The sequence below is a fragment of the Trichosurus vulpecula genome, chromosome 3 (genome assembly GCF_011100635.1).
Source record: "Trichosurus vulpecula isolate mTriVul1 chromosome 3, mTriVul1.pri, whole genome shotgun sequence".
In the NCBI taxonomy this organism is placed as follows: Eukaryota; Metazoa; Chordata; class Mammalia; order Diprotodontia; family Phalangeridae; genus Trichosurus; species Trichosurus vulpecula.
In genome coordinates, this window is record NC_050575.1 from 324,017,288 (window position 1) to 324,037,791 (window position 20,504).

The window sequence follows — 20,504 nt, forward strand, 5'->3', positions numbered from 1 at the left end:
TTGGTCACTCTTTCCTGGGTGATCACCAGCTTATCGGTGTTCTTTCTAAAATGAAACTGAACCTAGACCTGAATGCAGTCCTCCAAATGTGGTCTGACCAGGACAGAATACAACAGCATTGTCATCTGCCTCATCCTAGAAATGGTACCTCTTGTAATTCAGCCTAAAATTTCTTTAGTTTTCTTGGTTCTTGTATCTCTCTTTTGACTTGTGTTGTACTTGCTGTCCACTGAAAATCCCATTTTTTTTAGATTTATTGCTCTCTAGTTATGTTTCCCTCATCTTGTACTTGTAGAATTTATCATTTTTTTTATTCCAAGACTCTGTTTCCCCCTACTAAGTGTTACCTTGTTAGGTTCTACTCAGTGTTCTAGCTTGTCAAGATCTTAATGAATGCTAACTGCCATTTAATGTGTTGGCTTTGTGTCATCTGCAAGCTTGACAAGCATGACATCTATGCCTTTATCCAAGGTGTTGATAAAAATACTAAAGAACGTGGGGCCAAGCACAAATTCCTCCTCATACGTAACTGAGAAAATAGAAACCATTTGCAAGAGTTCTGTCTTCTTCTCTTTCCTACACCTCAAGTCCCTCAATGGAAAGATTCAGTTTGGAGGCAGAGATTTGGGAATCATCTTCATAGTGGTAATATTAAAGCTATGTAATTAGGTGAGATTGTTAAAGAAGAGAGTGTAGGCAGATGAGAGTAGAGGACAAAACCTTGGAGGGCATACACACTGGAGGAAGAGTAAGAGGAGGAAAAAGAACCAGTAGATATCAAAAAGGAAGTAAAAGGAGGTAAGAGATAACCAGTTTTGAGTAATAATCCTGAAGCCAAGTGGGCGAGAGCATCCAAATACAGGAGAGGATGAGTTCAGTCCAATGTAATGGAAAGGTTTTAGATTTGGGAGTGATCATTGGTGACTGTGGAGGGAATAGCTTCTGTGGCATGGTGAGAACAACGTGCTAGGGGGTGAGAGGTGAAGTCAGTAGGAGTACAGCTCCTTTTTCTTTTCTTGACTAATTATTTTTTGGTCCACATAAAGGATGCCATAACCAGGAGGTTACCAGATCTAGTGCTCTTACAGATCTGCCTGTGCGATTGTTGTGGTTTCTGTATTTATTTTGTCTTGCAAGAAAGGCACACATTAGGAAACTTGTACTTGACTGATTATAACAGCATGTGATTTTTTTTTCCTTCCATCCTTAAGCTGAGCCATTATCTGGATATTGTGGAAGTAAACATTGCTCATCAGATCTCTCTGCGTTCAGAAGCATTTTTTCATGCAATGACCTCTCAGCACGAATTGCAGGACTACCTCAAGAAAACTTCCCAGGCTGTAAAAATGCTTCGAGATAAAATTGCACAGATTGATAAAGTAATGTGTGAAGGATCTCTGCACATTTTAAGACTGGCACTTACCAGAAATAACTGTGTAAAAGTGTACAATAAACTGAAGTTAATGGCCACTGTGCACCAGACTCAGCCTACAGTACAGGTGTTGTTATCCACTTCTGAATATGTTGGAGCTTTGGACTTAATAGCAACAACCCAGGAAGTTCTACAGCAGGAACTTCAGGGCATTCATAGTTTCCGGTATGTATTCAGTCATGCATTAGAAATAATGTCATATGTAGCATGTGTTAAAATGTTGATTTGAAACATTTTGAAATATGTTTATAACTAAATGGGGTGGGGGGGGCAGCCTGCTCTTTCCTGGGATTTAGTAGTGTTTTCAAGTTTTCAAGTCGAAGTAGTAGTTGTATTAGTAGTAGTTGTAGTAACAAGATAAAAGTCCAAGTATACTGCAGGAGCATTTGGATAAAGGCATAAAACTCTCCTATTTGAAGAAATTAATATTTGTAGCTGGCTATTTGTAACTTTAACAGCACAGTTTTTTCTATGACTTGAAAACAGTTTAAGGATAATGAAAGCCCTTTAAAAATCCTATTTGTTCAACTGATTTTTAAGATAACAGTTTGATAATAGGTATGGGAGGGAAAAAAACCAAACCCAAACCTTCCTCATTGAGCTAGACATGACTCAATTACTACATGTTGACCTAGGTTTGTACTAGTATAACATTTTAAAAAATCCAGACTAAGGATTTTATTAATATAGGGAACTCTTAGTGGGGAAATTCCTTCTACTGATGTAAAAACTTAGTGTTTTAGAGAGTTGTTTGAGGTTCTGAGAAGGTAAGTTCAGGTTTTCCTTATTCTGAGATTAGCCTTCTATCCATGTGCCTCTGCCTCTCATAACTCTTTATAGAAAATGAAAACAGGATTTTGATGAATATCTGATACTAGCTAACTGTGAAATCTTATTCTAGGGGTCTTTTGAGAATAATTAAAGAGTAATTCTTTGAATTATTTGAAAATACTTTAAGAATATAAGGTTTTGATTCTTTGAAACCATTTCAATTAAGTTTAACCTTGAGCAGTTAATATATAGATAGACCCATTTCAGTCCACCAAAGTTGACTTCATATGTTCAAGTGTAAACCCTTGTGTGGTGAAAAGAAATTGCATTCCAAACCTGGCATAATAAATTAGATACAAAAAGATTTTATTGGCATAGTTCATTTAGTAGAATGTATGTGTGTATATGTGTGTGTACACACACACATAAAAACACACACACACACACACACACACATATATATATATATATATATATATATATATACAAACACATACACACACATATGTATACACACACACACACATATATATATTCTTTAAACATTAGTTTTAAAGCAGAAAACATTTTTGGCTCTAGAATAAAATATAATGATCATACTTAAGAGTGTAGCAAACTTTTAGTCAGATATTTAAAGTGCAGATTATGTTTCTGATGAGTATTATATGGAATTTCAACTATAGGTGCTATTTCAATGCCTTGTTGTATTAAAATATATGTATATATTCTCTTTATACAACTGGTGTTTGGAAACAGAACAAACATTTTCCTGACAGGCTAAAACAGTCTTGATTTTAAAGGAACATTCATACATTTGAAATTGGACTATTGTCTTCAATCTTTTTATTACAAATATTGAGCAATATTGTTGTAAGAAAATTTTTTGAAAGGAAGTGGTGGATTGTGAGAGATAATATTAAGGTAGGATTTGGATCTATGCTCAGATTAAAATTGGTAAACAAGGAGAAACTTTTAAAAGATGAAAAAGGGGAGGGAGGTTGAAAGGGTACTTAGTATATGGCATGGTGAAATCCGGGAGTACATCCAGATTGGAAATTATGAGGTGGTAGTCCTGGGTTATTTCAAACCTCCATTTAGGGAACCCCCTCTAATTGGAGGGAGGGACTCCAGGGGCAGAGGGCACTTAAGCATTAGGAATTTCAGAGTTGATGTGGTCTTGCAGGGTGATGAGTTCCTGGAGACTATGATGAAGTCCAGGAGTTCAGCCACATGGGAAATGATGAGATGGCTGCCCTGGGTGCCTTTCTTAAATAATTTTGATAATAACTTGTTAGAACTCTATCTTACTATAATCTGTATTTCCTATCAGTAAGAGATTTTGGATAAGTAGATATGACCAAGACAGATCTGAACACTTTACATTTTTTTCCTTGTTTATTTAAAAAAATTTTTTTTATAAATTTATTTTTTATTTTTAGTTTACAACACTCAGTTCCACAAGTTTTTGGGTTCCAAATTTTCTCTTCCTCCCTCTCTTCCTCCTTATCCCCGAAGATGGCATGTAAACCACTGTAGGTTCTACATATATCTTCACATTGAACTTATTTATATAGTAGTCCAGTTGTAAAGAAGAATTATAACCAATGGAATGAATCATGAGAAAAGAGAAACAAAAACAAAAAAAGAAGGAAAAAAAAAGAGAGAGCAAAAAGTTTGCCTTGATCTGCATTCAGGCTCCATAATTCTTTCTCTGGATGTGCATAGCTTTTTCCATCATGAGTCTTTTGGAGCTGTCTTTGAACCTTGCATGGATGAGAGGAGTCAAGTCCATCAAAGTTAGTCCTTATAGATACTATGTGTCTGTAATCGTGTATAATGATCTCCTGCTTCTGCTCCCCTCACTCAGCATCAGTTCATGTAAGTCATTCTTGGTTATACCGAAGTCCATCTGCTCCTCATTTCTTATAGCACAATAATATTCCATTACATTCATATACCACAATTTGTTTAGCCATTCCCCAATTGATGAGCATCCCCTTGATTTCCAGTTCTTTGCTACCACAAAAAAGAGCTGCTATAAGTGTATTTGTACATACTGGTACATTTCCCACTTGTGTGATCTCTTTGGGATACAGCCCTAGAAGTGGTATTGCTGGGTCAAAGGGTATGCACATTTTTATATCCCTTTGAGTATAGTTTCAAATTGCTCTCCAGAATGGCTGGATCATCAGTTCGCAACTCCACTAACAATGTAGCAATGTTCCAGTTTTCCCACATCCTCTCCAGCGTTTGTCATTTTCCTGTTTGTCATGTTAGCCAATCAGATCGGAGAGATGTGGTACCTCAGAGTTGTTTTGATTTGCATTTTTCTAATCAATAGTGATTTAGAGCATTTTTTCATATGCCTATAGATATCATTTCTTCCTCTGAAAACTGCCTTGAACACTTTACGTTTTGTGGGGGACCAGCCTTGGTACATATTTTCATGTAATAATAATTGTTATCAAGTTAAAGAGTAATATTTAAATTAACAAAATTGATTTTTAAAATAAATTTACTACTATAGTAACTCATAATTCAGAGAGCATGCTAGAATACAGAATTACTAAGGAAAAGGTATTTTCTAATCATAATAGACAGTGGACTTCACCCTTGGATTCTATGCTGATTGCTTTCGCTGATTCCTAACACAGCTTTTAGGCAAGTGATTTGGGATTTCTTCCTTCATTTGATCATTTTATAAAATTTAAAAAAAAAATACTTTATCAGTTCCTAGAACTTTGAATGAGTAAATCATTTAATCACTCTTAACCTGTTTCCTCGTTTGTAAAAGAGGGATAATAGTGTTCGTACTACCTGACTCATAGGATCATTTTAAGGGAAGTGTAGAGAAAAATTGATTCCATGAGGTGTAGTGGACAGAGCTTTAGATTATTAGACAGATATCCTGGGTCCTGGGCCTCCCACTAACTGACCTTAGACAGGTCACCAACTGCTTTAGGTTATAGTTTCCTCATCTGTTAAATTAAGAAATTGGACTAAATGACCTTCAGGATTCTTCTTCAAGATTCTCTAAAATGTTTAGTATGCAATGTGTTATGTGTGGAGGGTGTGGATATTTTATATCTAAAAAAACTTAATATGTGGCATGCTCTTTTGCTACAGTCACTTGTTTTACATAGATTGGTGTTGAATTCCCAAGATTTTGACACATTCTTTAATTCTTCATCATGAAAGTGCTTTTATTATAGTGAATATTAAGCATACCTATGACAGACATACTCTTTTCTCGTGTTTACTGGAGTCCATAAATTTTCACTTCGATTTAAACTAGATGTGTTCTCGTGCTGCAGAAACACATTGCTCTCCATCTCTTGAATAAATTTCTTTGCCTTTTGAGCCATGTGGCGTGGTCTAAGATAGCATTGTAGTATTCTATCTCTGTTTGGGAATTTCTTTGCTTCTCTCAGTATAGCAATAGATTTATCAAAGTTTATAATTTCTTCAGTGGGGATGAGATTTCCAGGCCCAGGGGAAGTAAGAAATCCCTTAAATTTTTTTGGAGCATACATCATATAGTTTAACGAAGGAGCTCAAGAGCTTCTAACAACAGTTTTGGTATAGCCTTGAATGAAACTTTTCCAAAGTTCGGTACCATAGTCTCTGACAAATGTGTTTTCTTCTAGCAGTGTTTATCAACTGTCTTTTTTTTTTTTTAAGTAAGTGTTTTTCCAACTTCAGGGAGACTAGACTGCATTGTAGAGGAATCAGTAATAGCCCTTCTAGTTGCCAGATCTCTCTGAAGGTTTTTGTTTGTTTTCAAAGTACCAACTAGGTTGTTCTGAAGCACTGATTTGTTAATTCTTGGGGCTGTTTTTAATTTTCAGCTACTTCCCTTTGCTCTTTAGTTTGACTGATCCCATTTTGTTGAGGGCTTGCGTGTTGCGTGGAACATGACTTCCTCATACCAACCGCTATATTTGCAGGTGTTGTTGATGTATGGTCTTTAAGAGTTATAGTTTTATCTCCTTGGAATAATATCCATGTTAACCCAAAAGAGAGTCATGAAATGTATGTATGACATAAAATCTGTCACTTAGCTGACAAAGAACTAGCCAAATAGTCAGAAACCACTTCAGTTCAATTTCATGTGGCCAGTGGTCATATATTCTGAATTAGCTTCGTAGCAGTACAAGTACACATGCATAACCATTGCTTTCATATAAAAATTCTTGCTTGTCCCAAGTAAGTCTCACGTTGCTGTACACTTATATATGTACACATGTGCACATACATTTGTAGTTAGTCCATAAGCACTATACTGAGGACTGGGAATACAAAAAAAAAGGACAAAAACACTGTCCCTACCCTCAAGGAGCTCACATTTTAATAGGGACAACATTCAGGTCGCTGTGTGCATTTTACATATATATATATATGTGTGTATGTATATGTATATATGTATATATATGTGTGTGTGTGTGTGTGTGTGTGTGTGTGTGTGTGTGTGTATATAGCATAAGTGGGAGGTAATTTTAGAGGGAAAGCCCTAGTTGGGGTGGGGTAATAGATTTAAAAAAACCTTTTTTTTTTTAAGCAGAAGGAAGGCAGGGCAATTGGGGTTAAGTGACTTGCCCAAGGTCACATAGCTAGTAAGTGTGTCAAGTGTCTGAGGTTGCATTTGAACTCAGGTTCTCCTGACTCCAGGGCCAGTGCTCTACTCACTGGGCCACCTAGCTGCCCTTAGAAAAACTTCTCGCAGAAGATGAGATTTGAGCCGAGTCTTGAGGAGAGCTGGAAGGGAGAGCATTCCATGCTTGGGGGAGAGCCAGTGAAAAGGCCTAGAGTTCTGGAGATGGAGTGGTGCATGTAAGCAATAACGAGAGTACAGTAGAACAGTGAAAACGGAGGAAGGGACCATTTTGTAAAGAACTTAAACAGATTTTACATTTGATCCTAGAGATCCGTTAGTGTTTATTGATGTGTGTGTGTGTGAGGGAGAGAGACATGGTCAGACCTGCCCTTCAAGAAGATAACTTCTGCAGCTGAGTGGAGGATGGACTAGACTAGAGAGAGACTTGAGGCACGGAGACCGGCCAGAATGGTGACGAGGGCCCACGTTTGCTCCCCTCCCTCCACATATTCTGTGGTCCAGCCGTACTGGACTACTTGTGGTTCCTTAGACTTGATGTTCTTATCTACCATCTCCATATCCTCACAGTGGCTGTCCTCTATGCTGTGAGAGAGAGAATTCTCTCTCCCCTCACCCCTCTTTTAAAATCCTTGACTTCCTTCAAGACTGCATTCAGTTACTACTTTCTCTGCAGAATGCCTTTTCTCATCCTCTTAGCTACTGGTGCCTTCCTCTCTAAGGCTATTCTCCATCTACGCTGTATGTATCTTATAAACTACATGAGGACAGAGGCTTTTTTGATTTTTTTTTTTAAATATTATCTCCAGAGCTTAGTATGATTTTTTTTTTTACACAGAGATCTTAATGAATTTTTGCTGATTGATTGACTTGAATTTAACAAGATTTTCTAGCTTGTTTCAAACCTTTGTTCTTCCAAACGTGTTAGATTGAGTGCTTCAAGTCTCTGAGTAGGTATGGATTTTTAGAATGCAATGATGTGGAAATGGGGTAATTGAGCTTACAAGTCTACATTGTAGAAACAGTATTGTCTTTTGATAAGTGTAGAGCAAAACATCATTTTATCATATTTTTCCCACATGCTGCAGGGAGCATTTTCATTATCAATCTGACCAATGCTTTCTCTCTCTTTCTCTCTCTCCAATAATTGGGGAAGAATTTTAACAGACCATTCAAATGATTTATTGGTGGTGTGGTAACATTCTTCACTCTCTTTCAAATATTGATTAACTAGAATTAATATGCTTCAAGATGAATATAGAATCATCTCAGTTTGTCCATGGTTTTCTAATAAGAAAATAGAATCATCTCAGTTTGCCCATGGTTTTCTAAAATATTACTTTGCTTCAATGGAGAGGAAAAAAGAGAAAAGTAAAGAATATCTGCTGTGAGGGACACATTTCAAAACTTAAGCCATTCTTCAGTCTCTTCCTTATTTGCTTCAATTTGGGGAAAACATAGCCCTAATGGCTGAGGCCAGCTTCTTCTTTTGTGCTCTTGATTGTACACATTTCCACTCCTCTCTCTTCCAGGTGTCCCAGAAATTTGCCTCCTCAGTTATTTCCTTTCATCTTGAGTCTCTAATTTTTCAGTAATTCCTTCCCTATAGCTTACAGAAATTCCCAGGTCTTAGCCATCCTAATCCCTGCCCTCTACCTCAAAAACTCCTTCATTTTGACCTGACAACCAGTAAAGATATCATTCTCTATCTATATGCCCACTCTTCTTTACAACCCAGACTCGAGAAAGGATTTATCAGCATTCAGTACGTCATTTCTTTTTTTTTTTAATTTTTTTTTTTTGGAGGGGAGAAGGCAGGGCAATTGGGGTTAAGTGACTTGCCCAAGGTCACACAGCTAGTGAATGTGTCAAGTGTCTGAGGCCGGACTTGAACTCAGCTCCTCCTGACTTCAGGGCTGGTCCTCTACTCACTGCACCACCTAGCTGCCCCGAGTACACCATTTCTTTATCTCTGAACTCTTTACAATCTGCAACCTGCCACTTGACTCACTGAAATTGCTTCCTCCAAGGTAATCAGAGGCCCCCTCAACTTCTGAGTTAGCCAAGTTTGGGACCTTAGGGAGCAAATATATTGTCTCACATTCTGGTGCTTGCTGTTAGGTTAGCTGTGGGTAGTAGCAGTAGTGGGCCAGCATCGAGGGGCAGGAAGAACCTGGACTTCCGCCTCACACTTGTGTGTACCCATTGTCCAGTCAAAACCTCCCAGTGCTCCCAGCCCACTTTTTAAGACTAAATTTCAGAAAAGTTGCCAAGTTGCATCAATCTCCATTGGACGGTCATCACACTGATGAAATCACAGGAAAATGTTTATTGATAGTAGGAAAAATACACAAATATAACAGGGAATGTCTCTGTTGATCCATTTTGCCAAATACCCAAGTGGCTGGTCTCTAGCTCAGAACTGCAGCCTGGTTTTATACTTGAGGGGGCAAAGGGAGATGGAACTTTTTCACATACGTTAACTGACAGTAAGCAGACTCCAAGCACCTTTTAAGTATTCCAGATCATTGATAAGCCAGATAAGGATGACCTTTGTGTCCTTGCTTCATTCTGTGGGAGAAGGGACCTCTATGGCTGCTAGACTCTATCAGCTGATAAATCTCATCCCACCTTGTGACCTCTCTGCTTTTGACACTTGATTATCACCCTCTTTGCCAATAGACTCTCTTCCCTTGTTCCTGTGACATTGTTCTCTCTGTCGTCTTCCTAGTCTCTTTTCCTAAATTATCATCCATCTCTCATCATTCAAAACTGTCTTATATTTTAACTCTCTTCTGTCTCTACCCTATGTCTTCACGAACCCTTCAACTGCTACTACGTACTTCCCTTGAATCCATTATATATTGGATACAAAGTGTGTATGTGTATATACATTAATGTAGACATTTATACATACATGTACATATACAAATAGTGTATTTACTTATATGTAGGCATGCTGTACCCTCCCCCCAATAAGCTTTTTTTGAGGAAAGGGGCTGTCATTCTTATCTTTATATCCCAAGTATCTAGCAAAGTGGTGGCACGTGATAGATACTAAATAAATGCTCATTCATTGATTCATGCAGTCCTATAGGTTCACCTGCCATTTCTAAGCAGATTATTCCCAAATTTGTGTTTCTAGTCCTTTATCATCAACTAACTGCTTTCTAGATTTACTTCTTTATGTGTATATTTAGGTGGTATTTCAAACTTAACATATTCAAGAACCAAACTCATTATGTTTCCTCCTAAATGTACTTTTTTTCCCAGTTTTTTTTAAAGGGAATTCTTCCAGTTAGTCAGGTTTACAACTTCAGTGTATTCTTATCTCTTTTTTTTGTGCTCTTGATCCTGTCCTCTCATGTTTTCTTCTAGGAAATTGCTTCCTCAATCATTTTTTTCTCATTTTCATTCTCTTATTTCTGGCTGCCTGCTGGACATGTCTATTTGGGTGGCCATTTGATATCTCAAACCAGAGGTATCTAAAACATAACTCATTTTCACCCCTCCTAAATTCACCCTTCCTCCAAACTTTCTCCTTCTGTCTTTTCCAGTCAGCCACCTTGGAGTCACCTTTGATTACCCCCTTTACCTTGACTTCCGTAGCCAACCAAATGCTGAGTCTTATGGACGCTACTGCTTAAACATTCCTTATCTGGCTCCTTCTGGCCACTGCCTAGGTACTTCACCCCTAGGCTACTGTAATACAGACTTTTAATTAATCTTCCTACTTCCATTCAAGTCTTTCCCTGCTCTACTCTACATATCTGGCTAATTAATATTTCTAAGACATGGGTTTGACCATGGCACTTACTGCTCAAGAACTTCAGTAGTTCCTATTGTCTCTATGATAAAATACAAACTCTTCAGCTTGGCATGAAGACTTCCACAGTCTGACTTTCATGTTCCTTTTTAGATTAATTTTATATTACTCCCCTTCACATACTTGTTGTTTCTGAAAAACTGACCTGATTTGATCTTTTTTCCATGCCTATTAATCCTTAGCTTCCTTCAAAACCCATCCCACTTGGCACCTCCTATACAAAGCCTTTCCTGATCCTTGCAGTGGGTAAGGTTCTCTACTTTTTTAGATTACCTTGTATTCATTCATCTGTGTACATGTGCTGTCCCCTCCCCCAAAGTAGAGTGTAAGCTTCTTGAGATCGTGGATGTTTTGTTTTTGAATCTCCACATAGTGCCTTATACGTAATGGACATTTAAATTTTTTTTCACTTGTTTGCAGAATTAAATTGAAAAAACTTATCTTTTGAAAAAGTTTTGCTTATTATTTTTAGGTCTTAAAATGCATTTTTAGGTTTTAATGAATATTTAGGTAATATCTTTGTGTTTCTTTATAGGCACCTAGGATCACAACTTTGTGAATTAGAAAAACTGATAGATAAAATGATGATTGCAGAATTTTCTACTTATTCTCATAGTGATTTAAATAGACCACTGGAAGATGACTGTCAAATTTTAGAAGAGGTATGTATTTTGAATTATAGAAGAAAAATAAGGCCTTTGTTTATTAACAGTTCCCTTGCTTTTAACACATTTCTTCCAAATTAAGTCAAGCAAAAATTTTGTTAATCCTTTTTACTGTATCAGAATTCATAAGCTAGTAAATTATAATCATAACTTTCTTACCGACAAACTATGTGAACTCAGGCAAGTCACTTAGCCTCTCTAATTGGATTTCTTCATGTGTAAAATTGGGGAAATGATGTCAGCTATGTTTATAGGTTCTTTTTTGACCAGACCTGTAATTTCCTTGGTGTAAAAGCTAGGGAAGCCATCATGTATGCCTTAAAGACTTTTTTGGAGTACTGAGAGGCTAAGTGACTATTTTTATAAGAAACATAACTAGTGTGAGTCAGAGGTGGCACTTGAACCTGGGTGGTCCTCATGTTGAGGTCTCTCCTCTCTTCAGTGTGTCATGTTGCCTCTAATTTTGTAGATTATGAGGGTCAAATAATTTCATGTATTTGACAGCTCTTTGAAAAATGAAAAATACTCTATAAATACAAGGAATTATCTAGTTGTCATGTTATGTCAGTACTAATAACAATTCTTTTCGTATATACTTAGGCATACTCATAAGCAGCTCATTTAAAAATAGTTATAATACTTACTGAATAGTCATATAGTGCTTTACAGTTATTAAGATCTTTATATATTTATTTGATTTGGTTCTTAGTACAAGATATGAGTCTTACAGGCTCTACTTTTTGGAGTATCAGTAAGAACCAGGAAAAAAACCCACTAAAACCTCTCATCAGTCATACTAGATGTCTTAGAATTCATTCATTAATCAAAAGAGATCCTTTAGTCCTTTACTCATAAAGTCTTTACTCTTCTTTAAGATGGTAATAAGTTTAGTTATTGGGTTTATCAGCCTATCACAAAGTAGAAATAGTAAATTAGAAGAGGCATATAGTACACAGAGAAAAGGTAATAGTAGAACATGGAAGAGTGGAAAGGAAGAGAACAAACAGAGAAAGTATGAGGTTCTGTGGCCAGTTAGGATAGGACTGTTTAGCCCTATATACTGAACTTCAGTAACCCTTGAGGAGGGTGATACTGAATTTACATGCGTAATTGCTATTCCATTAAATTATGTTCAGTATGCTTTAAGTAAGTAAGGAGTGTATAAACATTTATGTAGTGCCTGCGGCATACCAGGCACTGTGCTAAGCACTTCACAAATTATCTCATTTGATGCTCACAAAACCCTGAATGGTAGGTACTGTTATTATTCACATTTTACAGTTGACGAAACTGAGGCAGACAGAAGTTAAGTGACTTGCCCAGGGTCAAACAGCTGCTAAGTGTCTTGAGGCCAGATTTGAACTCAGGTCTTCTTGACTCTAGGCCCAGTGCTCTGTCTACTCCAGAAAAATTTTAGAATATTATGTTTTAGTTAGATTTTCTTCCAAAATCATTAACATTTTAAAAGTGCTTCATTTATTTTATTTTATTTATTTATTTTGTCAAGCAAATGAGGTACTTTTGTGTATGACACAAAAAATGTTGCATAAGTATTTAAAATGTGATACATGGTAAGAATGGTAAGGACGTATCTAGTGGATTGGCATATTCACATCTGGACAGCAAAGAAAGACCAAAGCCGTTCCATGGGATTTCTGATTTTTGTTGTGTAACCTTCTTAAAAATAGCCAGACTTTGCCTTGCAACGCCAACCTCAGTTGAACCATTTTGGTGCAGTAGGACTCAACTAAGTTAATGTATTCAAAAAATAGAAGAAAGAATTGTTTTCCTTTTTCACTGACTAGGAGGGAATACCATTTGCTGGCTAGGGATCTGGTCCCCCTGGTAGTCAAATCCAAGCTATTGAATGTAACTACTCTTGAATGAGGTTGGTTGTTTTATCCATTAGGTATTTTGAAATGTGAATTATTAATATTTTCTTTGTTTTAATAGGAAAGACTAGTATCCCTTATATTTGGACTTTTAAAACAAAGAAAACTCAATTTTTTAGAAATTTATGGTGAAGAGATGATTATCACAGCAAAGAATATCATTAAACAGGTAATGACTTTTTTCTTTGAGAGATCTTTGTGTGTGAAATGAACTGAATATGGATTTGGATGATTGAATGTGTGAGTTCACTTGTTATTCCTGTTCTTTATTTTGTTTTAAGTCTAACTCTCCAAGACTGACTTTACCATATGGGAAATGTAAAGTACATTATTGAAAGACTAACTCATTATCAGTGAATTGAACATATAGATGTAGGGTTCTTATTTAAAGGGAACAAAATTTCACAGTTATTCTCACACTTTAAATTTTCTGAAACATCTTCACTTTAAAAAAAATTACCAAATTTTTATCAGTGTGTAAGCACATTTTTTTTTTCCAGATCATAGTCTGTATTTTGAGGGTTGCAAAATCTTCAAACTGATGCTTATAATTCTAACAGTGGCACAGTGCCAAGGTTGTATCATGATAAGTAAAATATGGTAGGACACCTGCAATACTGAGTGTTTAAAAACTTCTACTCTTCAGATAAACTCTCAAATGAAGGTATTATGACAGACAGAATTGTTTAGCCTAAGTTTTGTAGCCGTGTTTTAACTCTCATGGTTACTTTGTCTTTCCTTGAATTGTTTCACGGCTTTTAATACTGTGATAAAACTGTTGTGTAAACTTGGTTTTCAAAAATCTTGGAACAATTTTAAGCAGTTTTAGTTTAAATAATTTAAACAACTCTTGGATGGTTATTCAGAGGAATATTTATACTTACATGTTACGGGCTGAGTTAGAGCTGAGCCCTGCTCTCCTCGGACCTCCAGGCCCAGGGGCCTGCTGAGATAAACTCAGGGCTTTGGGATGTGGGTGGAGCCAGGAGGAGGGGTCTCGCCTTTGTTGCCTCCCTAGCGATTCCAGGTCGGACCTGCCTGACCACGTGGAACTTCCGGCTCTCTGGCAGAGCATGTGGAACTTCCGGCTGCCTGACCACGTGGAGTTTCCGGTCTTTGCCTGGACTGCCTGCCCGCAGGGAGCTTTGGGTAGCGTGGGAGGAGAGGGGGAGGAGAGTAGGCGGAGTCAGGGCGGTCCTAGGACCCAGGAGTATTAGCTTTACCTGTCTTTCACCCACGTAACCAAAGAGTGTACCTACGTCACTAAAGGTATAAATGTGCTGCTTGCTGAAATAATAAACGGAGTCATTCACCATCTCGTTCGGCTCCTGCCCCGTACATTGTCCGCGAGATCAGGCCCTTTGCTTAGGCAGAGGCCTGGGGCTTGGGGGGAACCCCCGTGACACTTACATATGCTAATGAAGGATACATTTGTGCAATACAGTAAAAATGAGTTGTATAATTGTATAGGAACAAAGAAGCAAATATCTTTTTCTCTTAAATTTTTCAGTGTGTGATTAATACAGTCTCACAGATAGAAGAAATAGACACAGAAGTTGTTGTGAAGTAAGTATAAATGTAGATTTGGGGGTGAGATGGGGATGTTAAATGCCTTAAGCTCAAGCAATAAAAACTATAACCCCTACACAGTTAAAGTGATGTTTGTATAATTATCAGAACACTTAAGAAAATCTCTAAAGACTAGCTTCTCAGATCTACCACATACTTACGAATTATACCTTTTTATTATATGCCATTGAGTAGTATGGAGATAACCTCAAGTTATTGAATACTTGTTCCCACCACTTATTTTCCATTTTTCCATGTTTTCATTCAGTTTTCTCCTAATTTAGAAAAGAATAGTAATAATCCTTTCTACTCCAACTAATACCACTTTAATCAGGTCTTTCATTATCTCTTAACCAGGGCTATTGTAATAACCACTTAAGTGGTCTTTCTGTCTCTCCAGTCCATTTGCCACACTGCTACCTGAGGCATCTTCTAACATACTATGTCACGTCACATTCCTACTCAAAAATCTTCATTGGCTCCCATTGACTAACAAATAAAATTCATGGGCTTTTCATATAGTTTCAGCTTATTCTTTCAGCCTTACTTCATACAATTTTTCTTTTTGTGATCTACTTCCCAGCCAAGCAGGAAAATGCCCATTCTTATCCTGTCCCTCCTACCTCTCAGCCTTTGATTCCATAACCCCTAATCTGAAAAGGGTTTTTCTCCATTTCTTGAAGTTTGATCAAGGTCTAAATCAAATGTCAGCTCTTTCATGAAATCTTATGTTATATCCTTCACTCCAAATGAAAACGATCTCTTCTTAGCCCCTATATTATACTTTGTATTTTAGTTATTTGTATACATGTATTGAGAAGAAAGTCTGTCATATCTATCTTTCTATCTGCCTCAGGGCCTTTGTCTTCCATCAAGCCTTTCTTCATCATTCCTCCTTCCTTGACTCTCTAATGCCACTGTATTTGATCTCTATCCCTTGTTTAGTTATGAGCTTTTAAAAGTATTGTACTTAAGTGTTATACTTTTAATAATTTTCTGCTTATTTGTGTGTGTGTTTCACCCCTGCCTACTAGATTTTAAACTTCTTTAGGGGAGGGAAACCTTTTATCTTTGTGGCCACAATTCTTTGTAATATGCATATAATGGGTATTTACATACTTATTGGATTTAATTGAATAAATTCTCAAGCTACAGAGGAACTCATTTAAAGCCAAAAGGTCTTAGAGTGTTATTATTGTTCCTTATTGTTATTAGTCCTTAGTGTTTTTATTGAGTCCTTTCAATAATGTCTGACTCTGTGACCCCATTTGGGGTTTTCTTGGGAATGGTACTGGAGAGGTTTGCCATTTCTTTCTCCAGTTCAGGAACTGAAGCAAACAGGGTGAAATGACTTGCCCAGGGTCACACAGAACATGTCTGATGCTCGATTTGAACTCACAAAGATGAGTCTTTATGATTCCAAGCCCTATACTCTGTCCACTGTGCTAACTAGCTGCCCCATTAGAGTAAATAAGTAATCCTAATTTTATGAAGTACCTTGTTTCATGAAATAGTTTTGGGTTCTGTAATTTTATTTTCTTTTATCTTTTCACAAATGTTTGGCTTCAGCTATATTAGGAAAAATTCTTTATGATTAACAGCAGAAAATGAGTTACTGATTTTTAAAAGATTATTCATTCTGTTGAGAAAAGATGATAATATGCTTTTATTTTTGTTCCAGAATATTTTTTTTTACATTTGGTCATAATTCATGTATTTCCCTATAAAAACTTTAGTACTTAGGGTTTAATCAGTGATCATGAAACTTATTCACTTGGAAATACTACACAATAAACTTTCATACGTTGATATAGTTGATTAATCACTAGAGGTATTCAACAAAGAGAGCATGGAGGACCATCATTTAGAGACAAACTTCCAATTTCTGTGAATCTAGTCACTTAATAATATATTAATAAAAATATATAGTATATAGAATCCCAAGCCTGGAGGCAGGGAGATCTGAGTTCAAATTTGGCCTTAGACATATCCTAGCTGTTTGCCCTCAGTTTCCTTATCTGTAAAATGAGGATCATAATAGTACCTACCTTTTAGGGTTGTGAGGATCAAATAAGATAATTTTTGTAAAGCCCTTAGCATAGTGCCTGTCACATAGTGATACTATCTAAATCTTAGTTATAATTATAATTATCATCATCATTATTATTATTGTTACTGTCATTATCATTAATTTGCTTATTAATTATTATTAATCTCAAAAAGAAATTGAACTAGGCATAAAGGAAATGCGGGGTGGGGGGTAGCACTGTGGTCTGTATGTATTTACCAGTGAATGTTGTGCTTTCCTGTAGTCTTTTTATGAGACAACCTATGTAAACCAGGGAAGCATGCAGCAATGAAAAAGAACTATAGACCAATCCAATATTGTTAATGGGAAAAAGTATATAAAGTGCTTTGCAAAACTTAAAACAGTATATGTGTTAACTAGCTGTTATTATCATCAACAAACTGAAAAAAAATTCTAGCCAAAAAACTATCAGTATATCTAAAACTTACTCATAATGACCAAATTGGATTTATACCAGAGATGTAAGGATCATTCAACATTAAGAAAGCAATTAACATAATTATATTAAAAACAAAAAGATCCACACCATGTAACTATATTAGTGGATGCTGAAGAAGCTTTCTGACAAAGCACAACAGTCATTTATGCATATGAAGCCTATACTGAGAAGGGACTTTTTAAATATGATTCAAAAGTATATATCTAATACCAAAAGTTAGCATTATTTGCAATAGATACACTCTAGAAACTTTTATAAAAAATTCAGGACTAAGCCAAGGATGCCTCTTTTCCTTATTGTTTTTTAAAATTCTAGCTATAGTAAATAAGATGAGAAAAAGAAATTCAAGCCATTAATAAGAGAGGAGAGAAAATGATTCCTTTTTAAAAATGATATAAGTTTAATTAACCCTAAGATAATCATCAAAGAAATTAATTGACATGATTAATAGCTTTAGGAAATGAGCAGTATATAGAATAAGTTCTTCTCTACAGTAATAACAAAATCCAGGAAGAAATAGTAGAAAAGGAAATTTTATTCAAAATAGCTACAAAATACATAAAATATTTGAGAGTCAATCTACCAAGGCACACTCAGTATTCATAGAAATGTAATTACAAAACACTTTAAAGAAACAAAGAATGACATGTGATTGGAGTAATATTGCTAATGATCAGATTATACCAGTATGATTAAAAAATGACAATACTTGATAACTTATTTTACATATTTAGTGCTATACAAAAATACCAAAAGAATACTTTAAACTGCTAGATACAGTAATTTATAGGAGGGAATAAACTGTTTAGAATCTCAAAAGGGGAATAATGAAAAAAAAGTGGAAATGAAGGGAAAATGTTGCATGTGCAGACCTAAAATTATACTGTAAGAGTATTAATCATCAAAACTGGTGCTAGTTAAAAAAAATAGAAAAGTAGATTAGTATAACAGAATAGATGAGAAAGAAACAGAAATGGTTTAACTCAATAATCCAGTGTTTGACAAACCTGAGAACATAAATTACTATTTCACAGGAACCTCTAGGAAAGCTGGAAAGAAGTTTGACCAAATTTAGGTTTATACCAACATCTTCAAAGCTTGGAATGATATGCAGCTTGGAAGATTAGGCTATAAAAAAACAAGAGAGTGAATGAATGAAAGAGCATTTATTTAGTGCTTACTGTATGCTAATTCTTGAGACTAAAAATAGAAAAAATGAGATAGTCTCTGTTCTCATGGAGATTTTTAATTGGGGAATATAATACTTAAAGAAAGTTCACTTCAGGGAAGATGGAAAGGCCTATGAATCAGTAGGTCATATGGCAGTGCCTCTGGGTCTAGAATGTGCAGCCCAAATGTAAAACATCACTTTAGCATACTAGAGCAGGCAGATTGAAAGGCCTTGTGGGCCTCTATATTACTAGAAAGTTGGTGATTCTCAATTCATCAAAGCAATGTGAGTGGCTATTTTATGCTTCCTGGCGGTCCAGATTGGGTCTGGATGAACCAGGGTCAAGGGATCGGCCAGGGAAAAGCAAGGTGTTTTTTTTTTTTTTTAACTAGCAGTTCCTTTTGATTGGATGCCCTTGATGAAATCTGTGTGGCAGTCCTGGATGGCCCGTTAGGGTGTCATGTATAAGACCAAGAGTCATTCCCCAGCGTATAGTAAAAGGATATTAACAAAATTCTCAAAAGAAGAGTTGTAAACTTTTAACTATATGAAAGATTGCTCCAATTCATTAATAATGAAAATCACAACAACTATGAAGTTTCTTCAGCAAGTTGTCAAAAGAAATGACAGATTGGGAAGAATTCTGGAAAGATAGACATGGTAATGCTGGTGGAGCTATGAATAGGCCTAACTGCATGATTTGTAATTATGCTTAAAAAGTGAGTGAATTCCTTACCTTTTGACCCAGAGATGCCACTGCTAGGCCCAAGCAAATAAAGAGACTGAAAGGTTCCATATACTTCAAAATATTCATAACAACACTAATTGTGGTACCAAAGAACTAGAGACAAAGTAGATGCCCATTGACTAGGAAGTGGTTAAACACTGTGGTACATAAATGTAATAAATGCACCACAATTTGTTTTAGCCATTTCCTAAGAAATGATGACTGAAGAACTCAGAAAAGCTTTTCATATATATATATGAATTGATGTAGAATGAAATGAGCAGAGCTAGGATAACAACATATCTAATGACAATAACAATGTAAATGGGAAAAAAAAAACAAATGGAGCTGAATCCCATGTTATTGTAATGGCCAAACCTGGTCCTAAAGAAGAGACAAAAAAATAATGCATTTCTTTATGGGTATGGAGAATTACATATACTGTTAGCCTGGGTGTGTGTGATTTATTTTGCTACACTGTTTTCTCCTCTTTATTCTTTATTTGTTATGCGAGGTGGCTTGCTAGGTGGGTGAGGGAGGGAAATGTTTAGAAATGAAAATGAGGTATAAACAAAAAAATTTTAAGTTAAAGGAAAAAATACTGTTCCCTGAATTGTTTGTGTTTTTGCAGACTTGCAGATCAGATGAGATTGATGAATTTTCCTCAGTGGTTTGACCTCTTAAAGGATATTTTCTCTAAGTTTACAGTCTTCCTCCAGAGGGTTAAGGTAAGGCTTATGTAATTATCAATATATTCTGAAAACCTTTACATGTTAGCTCTTCAGATACTTAATATATCATTGAATCAAACTTGCCTACTAAAATCCCTAATTATGGTGTGGAGGTGATGTTATGTTGTTGAAGACTAAACCAACAACAATTCTCAAGGTTCTGCAGTAACTCATGAAAATTATCTCTGGAGGGTAGGAGGGTGGTGATTTATATCAGTGCACTGAAAATGTTGTGAATTTTCTGAAACACTGAAATATGGAATCATTTAGAATAAAGTATAATTTTTTAACTTTTATAAATGTTTATGGAGACCTAAATATTACACGCACCCACACACACACATGCACACGCATTTGTCAGTACATAAAGGTTATTTTCTGATAACATTTTTCATGTTAAATTGTTTTAAGATTTGTATATGTTAAAGTGAATAATTATTTAAGAAGAATAGCTAACATTTATGTGGTACTTTAAGGTGTACAAAGTGCTTTACAAACATTGTGTTATTTGACTTTCACAATAATCTGGTGAGCCATGTAGCCCAGGTGGCATTATCAGCCATTTTACCTGTCAGTAAGA

At 36.0% G+C, this 20,504-nt stretch overlaps 1 protein-coding gene across 1 annotated transcript in view; it reads left to right on the top strand.

Annotated features, from left to right (window-relative positions):
• The window catches only part of VPS54 (VPS54 subunit of GARP complex), an 80,310-nt gene that overhangs the window by 26,247 nt on the left and 33,559 nt on the right, over window positions 1-20,504 (top strand). Inside the window, exons 7-11 of the mRNA XM_036750781.1 lie at window positions 1,212-1,597; window positions 11,177-11,303; window positions 13,260-13,367; window positions 14,709-14,764; window positions 19,825-19,921. Of these exons, the coding sequence (XP_036606676.1) occupies window positions 1,212-1,597; window positions 11,177-11,303; window positions 13,260-13,367; window positions 14,709-14,764; window positions 19,825-19,921 (774 nt within the window). The remainder of the gene's footprint in view (window positions 1-1,211; window positions 1,598-11,176; window positions 11,304-13,259; window positions 13,368-14,708; window positions 14,765-19,824; window positions 19,922-20,504) is intronic.